The sequence below is a fragment of the Anabas testudineus genome, chromosome 16 (genome assembly GCF_900324465.2).
Source record: "Anabas testudineus chromosome 16, fAnaTes1.2, whole genome shotgun sequence".
NCBI classification, from domain to species: Eukaryota; Metazoa; Chordata; class Actinopteri; order Anabantiformes; family Anabantidae; genus Anabas; species Anabas testudineus.
In genome coordinates this window covers 680,779-698,242 of record NC_046625.1, presented here as the reverse complement: position 1 = coordinate 698,242, position 17,464 = coordinate 680,779, and the positions used below count along the sequence as shown (strand labels likewise).

Here is a 17,464-nt window from a genome sequence, read left to right as displayed (position 1 = left end):
AGTAGACGGGCCCCCATGTTTGTTAGCTAGTAGACGGGCCGCCATGGTTGTTAGCTAGTAGACGGGCCCCCATGTTTGTTAGCTAGTAGACGGGCCCCCATGTTTGTTAGCTAGTAGACGGGCCGCCATGTTTGTTAGCTAGTAGACGGGCCCCCATGTTTGTTAGCTAGTAGACGGGCCGCCATGTTTGTTAGCTAGTAGACGGGCCCCCATGTTTGTTAGCTAGTAGACGGGCCGCCATGTTTGTTAGCTAGTAGACGGGCCGCCATGTTTGTTAGCTAGTAGACGGGCCGCCATGTTTGTTAGCTAGTAGACGGGCCCCCATGTTTGTTAGCTAGTAGACGGGCCGCCATGGTTGTTAGCCAGTAAACGGGCCCCCATGTTTGTTAGCTAGTAAACGGGCCCACATGTTTGTTAGCTAGTAGACGGCCCACATGTTTGTTAGCTAGTAGACGGGCCCCCATGTTTGTTAGCCAGTAAACGGGCCCCCATGTTTGTTAGCTAGTGGACGGCCCCCCATGTTTGTTAGCTAGTAGACGGGCCGCCATGTTTGTTAGCTAGTGGACGGCCCCCCATGTTTGTTAGCTAGTAGACGGGCCGCCATGTTTGTTAGCTAGTGGACGGGCCGCCATGTTTGTTAGCTAGTAAACGGGCCCCCATGTTTGTTAGCTAGTAAACGGGCCCCCATGTTTGTTAGCTAGTAGACGGGCCGCCATGTTTGTTAGCTAGTAGACGGGCCCCCATGTTTGTTAGCTAGTAGACGGGCCGCCATGTTTGTTAGCTAGTAAACGGGCCCCCATGTTTGTTAGCTAGTAAACGGGCCCCCATGTTTGTTAGCTAGTAAACGGGCCGCCATGTTTGTTAGCTAGTAGACGGGCCCCCATGTTTGTTAGCTAGTAAACAGGTCGCCATGTTTGTTAGCTAGTAAACAGGTCGCCATGTTTGTTAGCTAGTAAACAGGTCGCCATGTTTGTTAGCTAGTAGACGGGCCGCCATGTTTGTTAGCTAGTAAACAGGTCGCCATGTTTGCTCGTGGTTGGACGAGTCCCTGGGGAATCCAGAGAACCCTCTAGAGAACCCTCTAGGACACAGGAAAGAGCCGTCAGTACAACTGTACAACACAAACCTAACATTAACCAAACATGTACGAACATCGGACAGCCAGGTGATGTATTTAAGTCACGTTACCTGCAGTTCTCTCCTCTTTCTTTTCTCTCCTTCAGGTGAACTGATGTGTATCCATGACCTGTATCCGAACTGCCATCTTGTTTGTTGTTTTCCTTGGTAATTCCATCGCTTGTTTTGTCTAAATGAATCTTTGGATTTCTGTTACACTATATAGTTGGACTACATGTCTCTCACCTGATTCCCACACGGAGTAATGGTGACGGAATGTAATTGGCCGGGTGCAGTACCACTTATGGCCACACAGGCTGTCGTCTACCAGCCCACAAAATCCAAGGGGGCGCTGTGTTATGATTAGGAGAGGTTACCTGACGTTGGTCAGTTTCTCCTTCTACTCTCTAACATCATTTATTAACTACGACAACAGTAAGAACAGAAATACACAATATGAATATTCATATAAATGTGCCTAAAGATTATTTTACTACAATTACAAGTGCCACTAAAAATTCTCTGTTATAATAGTACATTTTACTTTAACTACAAATGAAATGTAGCAGTATTAAATGATTTCTCTGGTATCAGACTGTTACTGATTAAAAACAAGTAATTTAAAGAGGACTGAGCTTGATGCTGTTGATAAAATGAACGTACAAGACAGATGTGCCTCATAAATACTGTAATACATATTCATATATTTATATAAATGTAGAGGAGTAAAAAGGGAAAGTAACATAAAAGTTAAATATTCGAGGTACAAATGCCACAAAGGTGTATTTGAATTTTAGTTAAGGTACTTAATTACTTTCCACCACTGTTGTATAGAGTGAAAACTGAATTACTGAAGAAATTCATGAAAAAGGAGGTAGATGTGACGTTAAAAGTTGAGAAGAAAAATACAAAAACTTATTTTATCACAGTGATAGCTTTAGATGTCCTCAGTTCTAAACAGATTTATTGCATATAGGATTTTATTAGAAATGTAAGTCATGTGTTTCTCCTGGAACATTTTTTTTATTACTTGACATTTTCCTGTTTTATTTATTTAGCTAAGAAATATATATATATTTATATATATAAATGTTTTATTATAAAAGTTTCAAAGCCACTCAAGACGATCAGGAATATCTGTTCAGGAAATTTTAATTTCTTCCTGAACTGTCAGGGGGTGGTGCTCTCCAGGCTCTTCAGCCAAAGCTCCAGGGCGAACTTGGTCCCGGTGCTGACTCGCTCCACATCTGGCCCACTGACCGGTGCCCGGTTGATGAACACAGCCACAGGCAGCGTGGAGTCACTGAGAGCTCCCTCCGCTGACACCTGTGACACACTGGACACACAGGTGAGGTCAGCTGCAGGTGTGTTAAACTCTAACTCTGGATAACTGAACACAGCAGTCCCACTCCCACATATATATATCTATAACCAAACTAATGGTCATCAGGAAATGCCAACCATGACATTCTTCTTAATTTTTATTTGTCTTTTTCTCTGAACTGAAGTGAAAACCCACTAAGTCCACAACCTGAACCACTGATATATATATTTTGTTTGTGTCCAGGGTCTGGGCTGCAGCTGTTAGGTCAGTGGATTGGTCGGTCTACTGTGTTTCCCTGTAGTTTGGTTTCTGCCCAAAAGGAAAAATGTGGCACTACAAGTCAGGTGACAACATTTCCACCACAAACAAACTGCTTCAGTGCAGTTTTGTTCTGCTCTGCACTCGAGTTCGATATTATGTACTGTTCAGAGCTGAACAAACAAACTGCACCAAGAGAACCACAGTTTGATCCAACCAGACTTAACAGGGCAGGTTTGAGACACCATAAAACACTGGGTTAGTGGAGACACCTGATGCTGCTCGGTAGGTCGCCCAGTTGAACTTCAGTGTCCTCTCCGTCCACAGCAGACACAATGGCTCTGGCCAGGCGGCTGTCGGCCCACAGACAGGCACTGACCTCAGCAGGAGAAGGGCTCAAAGAGGACTGAAGAGAGGAAAACTGACTCAAACTGTTGCACATTCTCTGTTTTGGCCAAAAAATTTAGCAGTGATGGATGGGTTGTCTGTTCAAGTTACCTGAAGCTGCAGGTGTGAGAGGGAGGAGTGCAGCAACATGTAGATGACTATGTGATGTCTCCGAGGAAGTCCTCTGGACAGCATGGGAGGATACACAGACTGAAGGACAGGGAACAGACAGAGAATTTTAGTAAAATATACTGTTAATCCTGCACTATAACACAAACTTTGTTCAATGAATAATTTCCCATCTTTCCACTTTATATTTTATCAGCACGTTTATCTATTTAGTTGGTGTCACAATTAAAACCTGAACCAAGCTCATTAAATTCAAAAAGAATTAAATGTGTCTGCTTTTAAGATTCAGCCAGTCTTGCTTGTCTCAGTCTCACCTCCCACAGTCCCAGTATTTTTGGAGAAACGCGCTCTGGTTCAAGTTTGAGTCCAGTTTCCTCCTTTAACTCCCTGAGACCTGCATCCAGCAGCTACACATACAAACACACATGGATGGATTACTGAAGGGTCCCAGCCCTAAGGTTTCACGTTAGAAAGTCAACTAAAGTAAACACAATACAACAACAGGTAAGACACGCAAAATTACTAAAAAGACACGCAAATCTACCGCAAAGAGATGCAGAAGAATGGAAAATGTCTAAAATTAAAAGCAAAATGACAAACGCAAAATTGACACAGATATAATGAAAAATAGTTGAGTTTACTATGAGTGAGGGGTTGTGCATCATTTACATGCCTGTATCCAGGAGCCCAGTGTCTCATAATCCATATTAAATAAATCACACAAATCCTAAATAACAAACATATTTACCGTCTCATCCAGCTCCAAATGGCCGCCTTAGAATAAAAAACAAGACACAGGAGCGTTAAGAAGCACAAGGAGCTGTGGAGGAGGTGGGTTTCTGTATTAAATATGTGTCTGACCTGGAGGAACCCAGACGTTGGGAAATATACGAAGCTCCTTCGACCTGCAAGTCAGCAGAACTCTCTGATTGGCTGTCTGCAGGAGGATGGCAACACCCACATCCACTCCACGCAGTTGAATATCCAATGGAATCCCAGCTGCCTCTGTGACTGACAAGTGTTTGATGGGACAGGAGGCATGCCTCTGAAAAAGACGGGGGTCGGGGGTAAAACAACAAAGCTAGCGGTCAAATTTCTTGGGGGGGGGGGGCTCATTATTGCATTATTTAGTCTCTGACCTTCAGAGGGATCCTTCGTCCTTTGTCTCCTCTGAACAGGATGAACTGGTTTTTCTCCAGAGAACAGTTCACCTCCACCTCATCGTCACCACCGTCACTGAACTGGCCTGTTATACTCTGACAAGACAAACGGATTCCAGGTAAACCCACCTGGTCTGTGCAAATGCTTAAAGGAACTCTCCAACTTCCTCCTCATGCACTGACCTGAACAAACTGAGCTCGTTGTGGAGCTGCCCGCTCTTTACAGACATAGACCAGGATCCTCCTCACTTTATCCATGCTGCTTCCTTTCCTGAGCTGCAAGACACAACACACCTGTTTAGACCATTTGCAACTATGACTTTCTTTTAAAGGAAAATTCCACTTTACACTCTACAGGAGTTACACATCCTGGACAGGTCTCCGTTCTATTTTCAAGCTGGCAAACTGTATATGAAGACATTTGCATGTAGTTATCCAGTCAGTGACTGTCTGAAGTTTAGTAACCACAAATGCTGCGTTTCTTCCCTGGTGATGCTTCATCAGGTGACCTGAAGCTACCAGCTCCTCTGTGGAGCATGGTGGGGGCAGCGTTGTGGTGTGGGCATGTACATCTGCCAAAAGAACTGGTTCTCTTGTTTTAACTGACCCGGCGACTGTTGACGAGCAGCAGGATGGATTCTGAAGTTATCTGCTCGAATTCTGACAAATACTTTAGCACTGGCTTCACAGTGCATTCACACGGACTCAAGAAACCAGCTTAGAGAGAAACCAGATTTCTCAGGTAATCTGGGAAGAGCTTACCTGCACTCAGGAACCTTACTGCAAATGCAGCAAAAGAGTAATCTGATTTCTCCTCTGTCATTAGCTGATTATGGAAGCTTGGTCCACAGATTTGAGCTGTATGGAGATAGAAAAGACGCCTTCTGAGTGCTTTTCCTTAATTTCTCTCTCTTCTTTTTTATACGTGTGTCGGGAGGTGACTGATGAGTGACTTGTTTAAATATAGGTTGGACTTGATTTAAAAAAAACAAGATCCGTCGCTCCATGTAATGATCTCTCTTTTCATCCAGCTGCTCCTCTCCGCTGACAGTAGAGTGGTGAGTGTCTGCAGACTTTGTTTTGCACATGCGCTCTTGCACAAAGCCAATTAGAAACCCGAGTTCAGGAGAAGTCGACCTCGTGAAACCGTGTTCCTCTACTCCAGTGCCCCGAAAACCAGCTTTCCTGTTTACATGACACTTAAGAAATCAGCTTAAAGGTAAAACGGTAAAACGACTGCGACTCGAAGGAAACACTTCACCTGTGACGCAACAGAGACGATTAATTCTCTAATAAACCTGCTGACGATAATCAAACTTTCTAAACCCGTCAGTAGAAGGAACGGACAGGTAACGTGCTGGACTTTTACTCAGAGCTGAACTGTAACGTTAAGTTACACAAACATCGACTGCGGACCTGAGCTAACGTTTAGCGGGGCTACAAGCTACATTCTGCAGAAACAAAACGCTTTAAAACGACGACGTTTTTATTTTTAAGTCCAAAGATTTTACCGAAGTAGAAACTGCAGCTAGCTTCAGTCAGGTCATTTTAGCCAGGTGACATCCGGTTCCTCGTTTCAAAATAAAAGCTCGTAATTATTAGTAACTAAATGAAACGCATGGAGCTGTTTAAACAAACGAATATTAGTTAAAACATTAATACAATAATAAATTAATAGGAGAGTGGATGGAATAAGTAATAAATTCCAGCAAATACATTAATAACCAGATAAAGATCCAAACAAAGACTTCTCCTTCTGTTGCACAGATAAATCTAAGTCTGTTTTATTTAATTAATTGATAAATTATTCAAATTAATCCAGTCAGTTTCTGTTCGTTTCAACCGAGAATCAAGAATTCAAGGTGGTTTCAGAAAGAAGCTTCACTGTTGATCAAACTGGATTCAGTTTAACAAATAAATTAGATTTTTTTCGTCACCAAGGAGAAACAAGGGGCAAAATCTTATTAAATAAATTGGTATAAACAGAGGTAAATTAAATCAGACACTCTCATAAAAACAAACTGAAACTTTTACAACTTTTCACTGAGAAATATTCAGTTTGTTTGGATTCTTGATAAAACAAAAAAAAGGTCAAATTAGTTCGAGTCAGACAGTTATAATTTAACTAGTTCTGTGTCAGCTTACGCACATTTGTGCCATTTGACCCCATTTACAGTCCCGTCATAATTCATTAGTGACACTGTGATTCTGGCTCATTACTGAACCACAGTGGACCTGAAATAAGTTCGAAAATATTTTATGAACAGTAGAAACTTTTTTTATTTTAGGGGCTCAGCAGCATTCAGACAAACCAACACGTTCATTTAATAATTAGACTGAACTGTATCAGGTGTTAACTCTCAGATTTGCTATGTGGTGATTCAGTCTAACACACTAAACTCCACAGAATTTTAAACTACTAGTACAAAACCACTCAAGCTGTAGTTTTACTGAATTTATTTCCCTTTTCCCACATTCGCTGCAGATTTGTTTCTAATCAGAGATTAATTAAATCCAGAAAAATAAAAAGAGAACATCACAGTTCAGTAAGTGTTACAGATTTATTCCCTGCACATGTTAAACAACCAAGACATTTGTGCAAATTCTGAACATTTTTATTCAGATGATTTTATCCAAAGAAACTTACAAGAATACAAAGTACAAGGATACAAGTTACAGAGGCAGGTACAAGTACAAGTGTAAGGAGGTCTTTTCTAAGGACCCTTACTGGAGGTAGGTCACAGCCGGGATTCGAGCCCAGGTATCCGACTTGGAGGGCCCACTTGGGATTAAAACTAATTCACATTCAGGGCTGTGAGAATAAATCAATCTATCAGGTACACTTTTCAACACTAACTTTGATTCTTCAATAAATAAAACAGAAAATTAAATACTCAACATTTTGAAATTAATAAATTATCAAAGGTATCTGAAACTGTTTGGCTCCAACTTGTTACTGACTCCTGTGTTATTGTAATTACTCATAAATTATGGAAATATTGATCCCAGCCGTGATTACATTTACAGCATACATTCAGTTACACACAGCGATACACACTTGAAAAACACACAGTTTATCAACAGGATTCACTGAAAGTTAATCGGAGTAATTCCACATATAAACACCACAGAGCTGAAATTAAAATGTCAATAACTTTTGTTTCTGTTGAAATAAATCACAACATGAGTCTGTAGCTGGAACAAGAAGAAATTCTAGTAAACATGAAAAAATTTCGTATCCACAGAAAATAAAACCTCAAAGCTGTTTTCTGGAAGTTGAGTCCTGGCAGCTGGACTTCCTTCTTGTCAGGTCAAAACATTTCACTACTCATCAAGTAGCTTCAGTCTAAAGATTGTGGGTTAGAGCCCACGATTCAACGTGAGAAGGAAGTCCAGCTGCTGCCAGCGCTCCACTTCCAGAAAACTTCACCGACAAATTAAAACCGTTGTTCTGTGGCTAAATGGGCTGCTGCTGCATTTTTGATCAGCTGCTAGTAAAACATCTGGGCAGGTAGCATCATTTTCTCAACTCTAGAGTTCCGATTTCTACATAATTATTCAGTATTTTCAGTTAAATTAATTATGAATCAGTATTTAATCTAGTTCAGTTTCAATCCTCTAGGTAAAACTCCAGTTTTATTTCTCCTTTTACTGCTGAAACTGAGAGAACTACATTATAGATGTGTCTTTAGCTTTTAGAGGCCCACAGCTCTCAGCTCCCTCTGGATGATGCCGTTCTCTCCCCCAAAAGGTTTGTGATGATTCAGTCATCAACCCTGCACCACCTTCACCTCAGGGTCAGCATCCTCTGGGCTCAGAGAGGGAACACTCTCCATAGATTTGCTCTTTTTGCCGGTTCCTGGACTCACCTGGGAATCCACTTTATTGGCAGTTTTGCTTTGCCTCCACATGTGGAGACCACAGAGGATCAGGATGCAGATGCAGAACACCAGCAGGAGGGAAACAACAACCAGCTCGCTGTGGTAACTCTTCTCTTTACGAATCTCACCGAGTGGCTCGTTCCTGGACTCAGGGGATTTTCCAGCGCTCGGGATGCGGGCCAAATCAGTGAACTGAACACTGCTCAGTCCAGAATCTTGTGTTGGGATGGCTGTCTCATTGTTATCATCACTTTCAGGCTCTGTCATAAAGTCGTCAGTGTCTGAGGGTTTCACAGGAATCTCGGGCTCCTTGGTTGTTATTTCTTCATATGGCTCATCGTTTCCGGACACACCACGTTCATTGATGTTAGTACGCGGTCTCATTGGAGAAATCTGTTGGACATCATAGCTGGCAACGACTTCGGTGTACCCAGCTTCCTCTGCCTCGCAGTGGTAGGTCCCAAAGGTCGCATTGGTTGCGAAGAAGCTGAGGTTGCCGTCGGCTGACTGAATGAACAGTTTGTCCTGGTTCCTGCTGAACTGAGGGGACGTCCAGGTCAGAGTGGCCAGGTTGGAAGGTTTCACACACTGAAGATTCACTGCTTCGTTCAAGCGAACATTCAGTTCTGTAGGACAGAAAGAATTGTGATGATGGAGTCTCCCTTTTTCATCTCAGGGTTAAAATCTGGTCCAGAAACTCTCTAATAACCTGAACACTGGACATTTAAGCTGGTCCATAAACTACGACTCTTGAAAGAACATGACAAGACTTAAATCGCCCTACCTTAAGATGAAGACGCTTTGCATCACTCAGCAGATTTAAGATCTGTTACTAAGGAGGACGTTTTACCTGTTTTACCTGTGTCCAGTTGAGCTCTGGCTCGTCTCTGACATTTCTCTTTCACGTTGCCGTTCTCCAGGTCCTGAGCCCTGAGGGATAAACAGACGGTCCGTCAGTCCATACACCAGTCAGTCTGGTAAAAACAGGGTAAATCGGTCATTAACACGAGTGAAATAAATCAGTTCTCTGCAGCAAAATCTAACAAAGCAGTGTTAAGATAATTTCAGCTGCAGGAAGACAAAATAAAAATGTGCCTTTTTTGTTTTGTTTTTTTGTTTGTTTGACTGTTTCTGCTGGAAAATGACAAGTCAGTAATGTTCTCTTTGCACCATTTAATAATTTCAAGACCCAATTATTTAAAAAGTGCTTTAAGTAAAAGTTTTGTGAAAATCAGAGAGTGCAGACAAAAACAAGAAACAGTCCCTTGGAAGTTATTTTGCATCTTTAATGTAGAAACATCTTCTTTAAACATCACTAAAAGCAGCATTTCTAAATAAAGTGTCCTCACACCAGACCTGTTATCCCAGTACAATGTCCAACAGGCAGATAAAACTATAAAACCTAAATGAATTAAAATATGTCTGTCACAAGATTGGTCAACTAAAAAACGAAGTCTTTTACCGGTCTAATAACTGTCACTTACAGTGAACCAGAGCCGCTGCCCAGACCAGCACAGACTCTCCTGGTCGCGTCCCACCCACACAGAGGATCTCGGGCTAGAACACACTGGCTGCAGGTTTTGTAGACTGAGCAGGTGGCCACAGGTACAGCAGTAACTCCCTGAGACGTCCCCACATAAAGCACTCCCTGCAGGAGCAGAAAGAACTCTCCACTAAGACATGTAGGCAAGCAGGAAGTTCTTATTAAAGTAATAGTTCTAGTAAGTACTGTAACTGAGAATTGTACATTGAATATGAAAGGTATGTAAAGTATCAGCAGGTAAATCCAAAAACAAAGTATTTAACCTTTATCTTTTCTGGACGACTCAGAGCCTGAGCTTACTTTTTATTATCATCTCAACAAGGCTATTTCATTACTGTAGTTCTCTTTCATTGTGTTACTTAAACATAATTAGGAAAATGTTAACAGTGACAGTGCAGAGGAAGTCGACCAGCCTGCCGGCTGCAGTTTGGAGAATCAGATCTCTTTCACAGTTCAACACACTAATTCAAACAGAGCTGTTCTCCTGATGAAACATGAGAATCACACACAGGAAGTGACTACTGAGCAGAAAGGACGAGGACTCTTGGTTGTTGAATATTTGTCGTTCTAGTAGATGGGTCAGAATGAACGGATCATTTCTTCAGACATGGTCTCAGCATTTTGAACTGCAGCCTCAACAAAAACAGGATATAAAGCAGACAGTGTGTTCCTCTTTTCTCCAAGTGTCTGTGTTGGCCTGAACTTCACCTTAATGTTTAAGGGAACACACACGACTCGGTATTATTTATTATCCTAGTAACAAACATCACGTTTCTCTGCTCGTCTCTAACCACGTCACTGATCATCTTTGTCTGACCATGTTTTCTCCCAGAACTCTGACTAACTATTTGTTATCTGACAGAAGGTTTCACACCTGTTGATTACACTAACTGATAACGAGCAAATGAAACCAATAAGAAACTTCCAATCAACAATCATTTGTGAAATGCTGCCACTTTTCTTTGGAGCTCCTGCAGACTGTTTCATGCAAGTCCTATTTGTTCATTGGATGTTTTTCCGTCATCAGTCCACCCGATGGAAACTCTGAGTGATGCATTACCGCTGCAGCTGCAGCTGCACTATAAGTCACCAGGTGACACTTTGACACGGCTGAACCACTGAACCACAATGTAAAAAGCTATAAGTAGCAATGTAATTGGTGGTTTTGGTTTGGTTTAATGTTGACTGAACTAAAATAGCACTTTCCTTCAGCTGCCTGTTTCAGCGGCTCTTTGACTGATCACTCTTCTTTACCTGTGTTGTTGCTGAAGCTGCCTCTGTTCACGCATCAGGATCCTGTTATTTAAGCACTTTTCACCACTTGTGTGTGACAGCAACCATTTAAATGAAGTTTACCACAAACTTCTTCTTTGTGATTTTGCACTTCTTTCCGGAAAAGGTTTTTGAATTGACATTAAATGAACAGGTACGGACGTTTGGGTTAAGTTGGTGAATTAAATACCCACAAACTAAAGTTCTTTAAAATTCTGTGAATTCAGTCGTTAAGGCGTTAAAATACTTTAAATGGCAGGAAGCTGACATGCAGCCTGAGCAGTCACTGATTTTTACCTTGGAGGGAGAGAGGAGGATGCTTTTGACCAGCTGAGGTCCTGTGAAGACCTGAATCTCCTCAACGACCCAGGAACCACCTTTAACCAAAACCACTTTATGAAGGAACCCAGACTCTGCACAAGTGAAAGAAAAAGTATTATTTAATGCATCAGCATCTGGGTTGTGGAAACCAAAGGAAGAGACCAACACATCTTTGGTTTGGTAAATCAAGACAAAAACTAGGTCCAACATGCAGCAGAGCAGCGATCAGAGCGGTGCAAACGTCCAGTCAAACAACACATGGGAAATGACAAGTTTAGTGAAGCGTGCAGTGTTGATGTTAAACAGTCCAACACTAGATTAGCAGACGCTGTCAGTGTGAAACACATGTCGGTGAAGTTTAGTGTTGATCTGCTGACATCAGCAGATTCACAGCTGGTTCTGAACTAAAACTAAACCAAACGTAATAAGAAAAAAACTTGGGGAACTAGCTAAACATAGACAGGTGCATCTCACCTGAGAGAAGGAAAAGAACAGTGTAGTCTTTGCCATCGGCGGCCTCAGTCCTCATGGCAGCGACACGACTGTAAGTCTGCTCTGAAGAAACGACGACTGGACCGTTTGCCACTGGGTTGACACTGCTGCTGGTCAGGAAACTCTTCTTCACTTGGTTCAGCTCTGCATCTGTGGCGTTGTTCAGTCCACACTGTAAAAACACGCAGTGACTTTTAGAAATGAAACGGGATTCGTAAGAAATACACTTAATCAGAGTCAAAATCCTACATTTAATGTGGTTTAGTCTAATCAAATAACATTATCCCATCTAACACATAAATCCTTATTTGATTGGTTTATACTATTAATTATATAATATGTTATTTTAATTATTTAATTATTTCTTTATTTATAGGCAGCTCAGCGTGCAGAGGTGCGCAGGCCGTTCCACCATCTTGGAACCACAGAGCTGAATGGTAACTTCTTCTCATATATGAACAGACGTCTTCAACCTTCCAACACAAAACACCTGATGTGAAATTGATCTTACAGCACCAGTGTGACTCAGACAGGGTTTTCCTGGTTCTTTGTTCTGGATCAGACGTCCTCACCTTTCCCACGTAGGAGTGTTGTCCCTGCATCAGATCCCACTGATGGTTCTGTGTGTCAAAGTTCCTGTAGCTCCCACCGAACGCTGTCCTGATATCCTGCAGAGTAAAGATGCAAACAGCAGATTCTGGACCTGAGGACCTGAAAGAGACCAGACACAGTCCAGTTAGAAAAAACGATTAAAAACCTGGTTTGTTGGAACTGTGGACCAGTTCTGAACCGTCTTCAGTAGGTTGTGTTTGTTGGTCTGATGAGAAGATTCAATTTACTGTGCAGAACACATGAATAGAACGTATCTTAGGAACCAGCCAAAGCTTCCAGTAAATTTAACCTGGAACTTCTCATCTTTAACATCTCTGGTCTCTGTGGACCTGGTTCACTTGTTCCTACCACTGAGAGGTGAACACGCCGTAGAACAGAGTTTCTGAGCTGTCGTCGCCGGCTGGTGGCTGCAGAGTGAACACGTCCTGGAGAACGTTGAAGGGAAGCTGTTTGGGAGACTGACAGAGAACAGGGGCTTTGGCGAAGGACGTCCACTTCTTCTGTAGAATCCTCTGTCCGCCGACGTCATCCTGTAAAACAAGCCAGACTGTTACCACCCTGTATCTTCACCGGTGTCATCGGGCTGCTATCTGTGTTTGCTGTCACCTTGCAGATTTGAGCCACGCGGGCGACTCGCAGCTCGTTGATGTAGCTGAACTCTTTCCCAACCTCACTAAAGAAGAAGTAGAGTTTTTTCTCTGCTGGGTCCAGCGAGGAGCCGACAAACACCGGCTCTGAAAAACAGAAGTTAAACAGAGGAGGAAACTCAGGCTGCTGTGCCATGTGATCTGAAAAGAGATGTGAGAGTACAGAAACTACAAATGCTGTTTGCTCCAAAAATAAAAAACATTCAAACAACATTCACAGGCACAGGAACTTTCTCCTTCACTGGAGATTAAACTCTGATCTGTGCTCAAACCACCACACTGTCTCACGTCGTCTACCCGTCTGTCCTTCAGACCTGTCGCTGTCTGTCCTGCTGTCTCACCTCATGTCGATGGCATCTCAGTAAAAGTCTCAACACTTCTATTTTAACTTTGCTTTAACTGTGATTTCATCAAACCCTCTTTGTGTCTCTGTCTCTGATTCGGGCCTTTAACAGACTAATTAACGAGCTACAACACGATTCACTGATTGGCCCCATTCCTCCACAGCATCGTGTTCACTCACCCTCGAGTAAACCCACAGACGAGTCCTGGCTGACGTCCGGACGACCATCTCTGCTGAAGTGTCGAGAGATCTGAGGTTTGACTCCTCTGAAGTCGCTTGTTGTGGCGGTGAACAGCTCGCCATCTGCACACGGACCAACACAACAGGTTTATTTCCTACGACACTCAAATAAAAGCTTTAACGAACACATTTTACAACATAGACAATTCTGCAGTTCCATGAAGTGTGATTTTAAAGTGACAGTTTACAGTTCACTGTTCCCGTAGACATCAGCTCACAGTATTTGTACCACACTGAAACAGAATCACAGCAGACTGACCGGCGGTGATGGCAGTGTTCCTCTGGAGGGGGTCAAACGGACAGCGGCCTTTAGCTGCTCCATGTTGGACCATGGAGAAGCTGTCAGTGTCCTGTGGACACGAACAGAAGCTAATTCAGCTGCTGAGACACCAGAGAACATATAAAGCGAGTGTGAGTGTTTGGACCTACAATGAAGGCATCGTGGGGGCTGTAGGCGTAGCTGCCGCAGGTGTAGAGATGGGTGGAGTTTATCCGCTGCAACACACGGACGAAGTTTGGACAGTCGACCTGTGGGGAGAAATTCAACAAGTGGGTTGGTTGTGAAGCCACAGACGTCACCAGGTGCTGAGGGGGCAGGTGTGGTCACAGTCACCTCAGGTGTCTTTCCTTTGTTCTGACAGCTGAGGATCTCATTCTTGGTTGGACCCCAGACCACCTGGACAAGACACAGACACTCTGCTCAGTCAGAGACTAACTTTAACAGGAAACCCCGTTCAGATTTAGGTTAGGCACTCGATATCAAATGAACTCATCTCACCTTCTTCTTCAGGCTGATGACATCACTCTGACTGACGTCCAGGGACAGGACGGCGTCCCGTGCTCCTATGTACAGCGTGGAACCGTCTTCACTTAACAACAGCGTGGTGGTGTTGTGGACGTCGGGGAGGCTGAAGTGGACCAGAGGTCTGTCTGCAGAGTCTGGACACACACAACAAACATGAAGTCTTGTTGTTTTTGAACGTGTCCACTCCACCAGCGTCCCTGTCTGCAGACTCCACACATCTGCTGGCTGCACTGGGTTTTCTCTAACAGGAGTCACATCATCTTCTGCTTCAGGAGTCAGCTGAGCAGCAGCCACATGCAGCACCACTTCCTGTTCAGGATGTGGTTCATGTTTGCAGAGAAACTCTCCGTCTTTATACGATCTGAGCTTCTGAGCACAGTTTCACACTAGAACCGGCTCAGTCCTCACAGATATCAGGCTCCATGACTTCTACCCTAATGAAACAAACCTCACACTGCTCTATTTCAGGTTGAAGGTTGAGTTTGAAAATATCTTTTCAATTCAAACAGGACGTCAGAGTTCAGTTTTAGAAGAATGATTTATTACTGTTAAACCTCCCCTGGGTTTTCATATGACCCTCATAGGGCACATGCACAGTGAGAACGTGTGAATTCCTGTGTGGTGTAATTCCAGTAAAACTGAACCTTGGCATGTTCCTGTTCCTTAAAAACACTGGGTTCAGTGCAGAAACTCGGGTATCACATTGACAAAGACCCGTTCCTCACTGAGTGTAAGCGATGGTTCTGTCTTTGTTTCTGCAGAGCAGATTCACTTCTCTTTACCAGAGTCACCACAGAGAAGAATGAACGTCTGTCAGTCTGGTTTTTTTGATTCTTATCTCTTGCTGTGTGGCGGTGCTGAAACGCTCGACAGCCACAAACACGTTGATGTGAAATGAGTTACTTTAGCTCAGGTATACAAAATTATTGCAGCTGGAGCCCAAAGTGGAGGTCGAGGTCAACGAATGACTCTTTGAATGTGTGAACACATGTCAGCACATGCTAATCAACTCCCACCCCCCCACCCCTCACATTTCAGAATCAGGAACAACTGACGTCAGATTTACAGACATGTTGTCCGAGCTAGTTGCAAATCAGTTCCGTGTGAAAGCCACCACCTGTTACCATACCTGTTGTAGTACTCCACAGTCCTCGACGCTGTGGGACTAACTGCCATTAAACTAGTTCCTGCACAAAGTCCTCAGCTTTGCTCTGTGCACCTGCTTCGTACGCTGCTGGTGTGCGTGTTTGTATTCTAATTTACCTGCTTAAATTAGAATAAGAGAGAAGAGTATTTATATCAGCTGGTGAGAAAACCTCTCAACCACCAACATAGATGTTAATTAACTCTTGAAAGGGACAGAAATATTTGATATGTGTGTGTTTTTGGACACAGACCCTCCTGCCTGGTCCGACATCTGAAAGGTGAGGGTGGGGGGTTCTGAGACGGTCCGACCACACTGTGTGGTCGAACTGCTCGATTTGATGCATCATGTGAAACTTTGTGAAACTGTGGACGACAACGTCTTCGATGAATTTAGCATCAAACGTCTCTGAGTCATGTTACACAGGAAGAAGAAGGTCTGAGTGCTGGAACATAACGTGCAGCTGTTTCCAGCTGTTTCCACTGTTTATTAGAAATAAAGAGACGTTTTCATCTTTGACATCATTGAATCGTTTGAGACTGTGTTAGGTTATAGGAAGTTGGATGAAGACCACCTGACAGCAGCGATTGTAGCATAAATACACCTGGATCAGGGAGGTCCAGTTACTGGTGGATCAGAATCAGGAAGGGTGCAACAAGTTCAAACTTAGATGTGTAAATTAGCCGACAGCAGGTTGTTGTCAGGAACTGTTTAAGAAGGGAACTAATGAAGGAGCAGAAACTGCACTTCCAGGACCGGGGTGGTTCCTCTCTTCAGTGGGGAGAAGATAAAAAAGCTCCTTTAATCTCAGACCAGAACAGCTGCTGTGTGTATTAATGTGTATTTTCCATATTCCTCCAGTTAACCTGTATTTTGAGGAGTTTTCTTCTGATCCACCAGGAACCTCCTGATGAGGATGTAGCTGAGTCCCTTTAAAGCATCTAAATACTCCAACAATTACCTCTTTTCCTTTTAGGACTTTTAATTAATTTATATTAACATGTAAAGATCTGTTTGTTTTCACTTTGACATGAAAGAGGATTTTTTAGTAATTTCTTTTTTAATTGAATTTCTGAGTTAATTATTTATTGAATCGATCAAGATTCAACTTTCATACAAAAATAAAAGGTGAAAACTTTGAACGAGCTCTGTACGTATTAAATAAATGAAATAAGAAATAAAAACTTCTCGTTCCAGATTGTGACTCAATGAACATGTTTGAGAACATGTTTAAATAAAGACGTGGAAACAAAGAATGAAAAACTTTTTCTCTATGTCCTGAAGTTTAACTAATAAGGAATAAAGTTGGTATGTTAATGAATTAAAGTTTATTTGGACATTTTGGTAAAACATCATTTATTCATTCGTCCCTCGTGGTGAGAACATGACTGATAACCCCACCCCGACCAACAGTAGTAAATCAGAGACAAGAAGAAAATGGTCAGTTCCCGTAAAACAGAAACATGAGCTTCTTTTCGTCCAGAACCAGAGGAATTCCTGCTCACAGCTGCTAACTGATAAGAAACGGGGTTTGGACTTACTGAGGAGGAAGGAGGTTCGTGGAGGAGGCAGCGAGTTGACGGCGCTCAGGAGGCAGAGAAGGAGGATGACAGCTGCTGGAGCCATGACGGAGGAGCTGGTGAGAAGGATGGATGATAAACACCACGGATAGATGATTTGTTGTTCTGTGTCAGATCTACGGCGTTAAACGTACAGACGCTCGGGGGTGAGACACCAAGACTAAAGAAACACTCAGGAGGACTCACCACAGCTTCCTCTTTACTGTGGCC

General features: G+C 43.0%; 2 protein-coding genes across 4 annotated transcripts; both read right to left on the bottom strand.

The window, feature by feature from the left end:
- Positions 1-2,250: 2,250 nt before the first annotated feature.
- On the bottom strand, positions 2,251-5,959 carry nudt17 (nudix (nucleoside diphosphate linked moiety X)-type motif 17). Of its 2 annotated transcripts, none has more exons than XM_026371579.1 (9): positions 5,886-5,959; positions 4,558-4,650; positions 4,354-4,470; positions 4,076-4,259; positions 3,963-3,988; positions 3,529-3,621; positions 3,197-3,295; positions 2,971-3,104; positions 2,251-2,452 (listed from the first exon to the last, which is right to left on the bottom strand). In XM_026371579.1, exons 2-9 carry the CDS (start codon positions 4,630-4,632, stop codon positions 2,287-2,289), a joined length of 894 nt encoding a protein of 297 aa, XP_026227364.1. In that variant the 5' UTR covers positions 4,633-4,650; positions 5,886-5,959; the 3' UTR covers positions 2,251-2,286. The 2 variants fall into 2 exon arrangements, with proteins under 2 accessions (XP_026227364.1, XP_026227365.1); XM_026371580.1 differs by lacking the exon at positions 5,886-5,959 and adding an exon at positions 5,137-5,879.
- A 962-nt stretch (positions 5,960-6,921) lies between these two features.
- Positions 6,922-17,445, bottom strand: LOC113169820 (semaphorin-4B-like). 2 transcript variants are annotated; one of them, XM_026371547.1, is made up of 14 exons: positions 17,216-17,445; positions 14,504-14,664; positions 14,339-14,401; positions 14,155-14,253; positions 13,985-14,075; positions 13,666-13,788; positions 13,102-13,229; positions 12,844-13,025; positions 12,456-12,594; positions 11,866-12,055; positions 11,368-11,483; positions 9,740-9,903; positions 9,115-9,185; positions 6,922-8,881 (listed from the first exon to the last, which is right to left on the bottom strand). In XM_026371547.1, the coding sequence occupies exons 1-14, from the start codon at positions 17,298-17,300 to the stop codon at positions 8,145-8,147; spliced, it is 2,349 nt and encodes a 782-aa protein (XP_026227332.1). In that variant the 5' UTR covers positions 17,301-17,445; the 3' UTR covers positions 6,922-8,144. The 2 variants fall into 2 exon arrangements, with proteins under 2 accessions (XP_026227332.1, XP_026227331.1); XM_026371546.1 differs by having other exon boundaries at positions 9,106-9,185; positions 17,216-17,444.
- Positions 17,446-17,464: the final 19 nt, after the last annotated feature.

Bases quoted from the DNA above. Each gene is read 5' to 3' on its own strand.
- nudt17 (XM_026371579.1), bottom strand. From the start codon at position 4,632: ATGGATAAAGTGAGGAGGATCCTGGTCTATGTCTGTAAAGAGCGGGCA. The intron at 4,471-4,557 runs GTCAGTGCATGA...TTGTCTTGTCAG, and splicing joins AACGAGCTCAGTTTGTTCAG to AGTATAACAGGCCAGTTCAG. The intron at 3,105-3,196 runs GTAACTTGAACA...TCCTCTCTTCAG, and splicing joins TCTCACACCTGCAGCTTCAG to TCCTCTTTGAGCCCTTCTCC.
- LOC113169820 (XM_026371546.1), bottom strand. From the start codon at position 17,300: ATGGCTCCAGCAGCTGTCATCCTCCTTCTCTGCCTCCTGAGCGCCGTC. The intron at 13,230-13,665 runs GTGAGTGAACAC...TCTGTTTTTCAG, and splicing joins GTCTGTGGGTTTACTCGAGG to AGCCGGTGTTTGTCGGCTCC. The intron at 9,186-9,739 runs GTAAGTGACAGT...TTTATCCCTCAG, and splicing joins GGCAGCGGCTCTGGTTCACT to GGCTCAGGACCTGGAGAACG.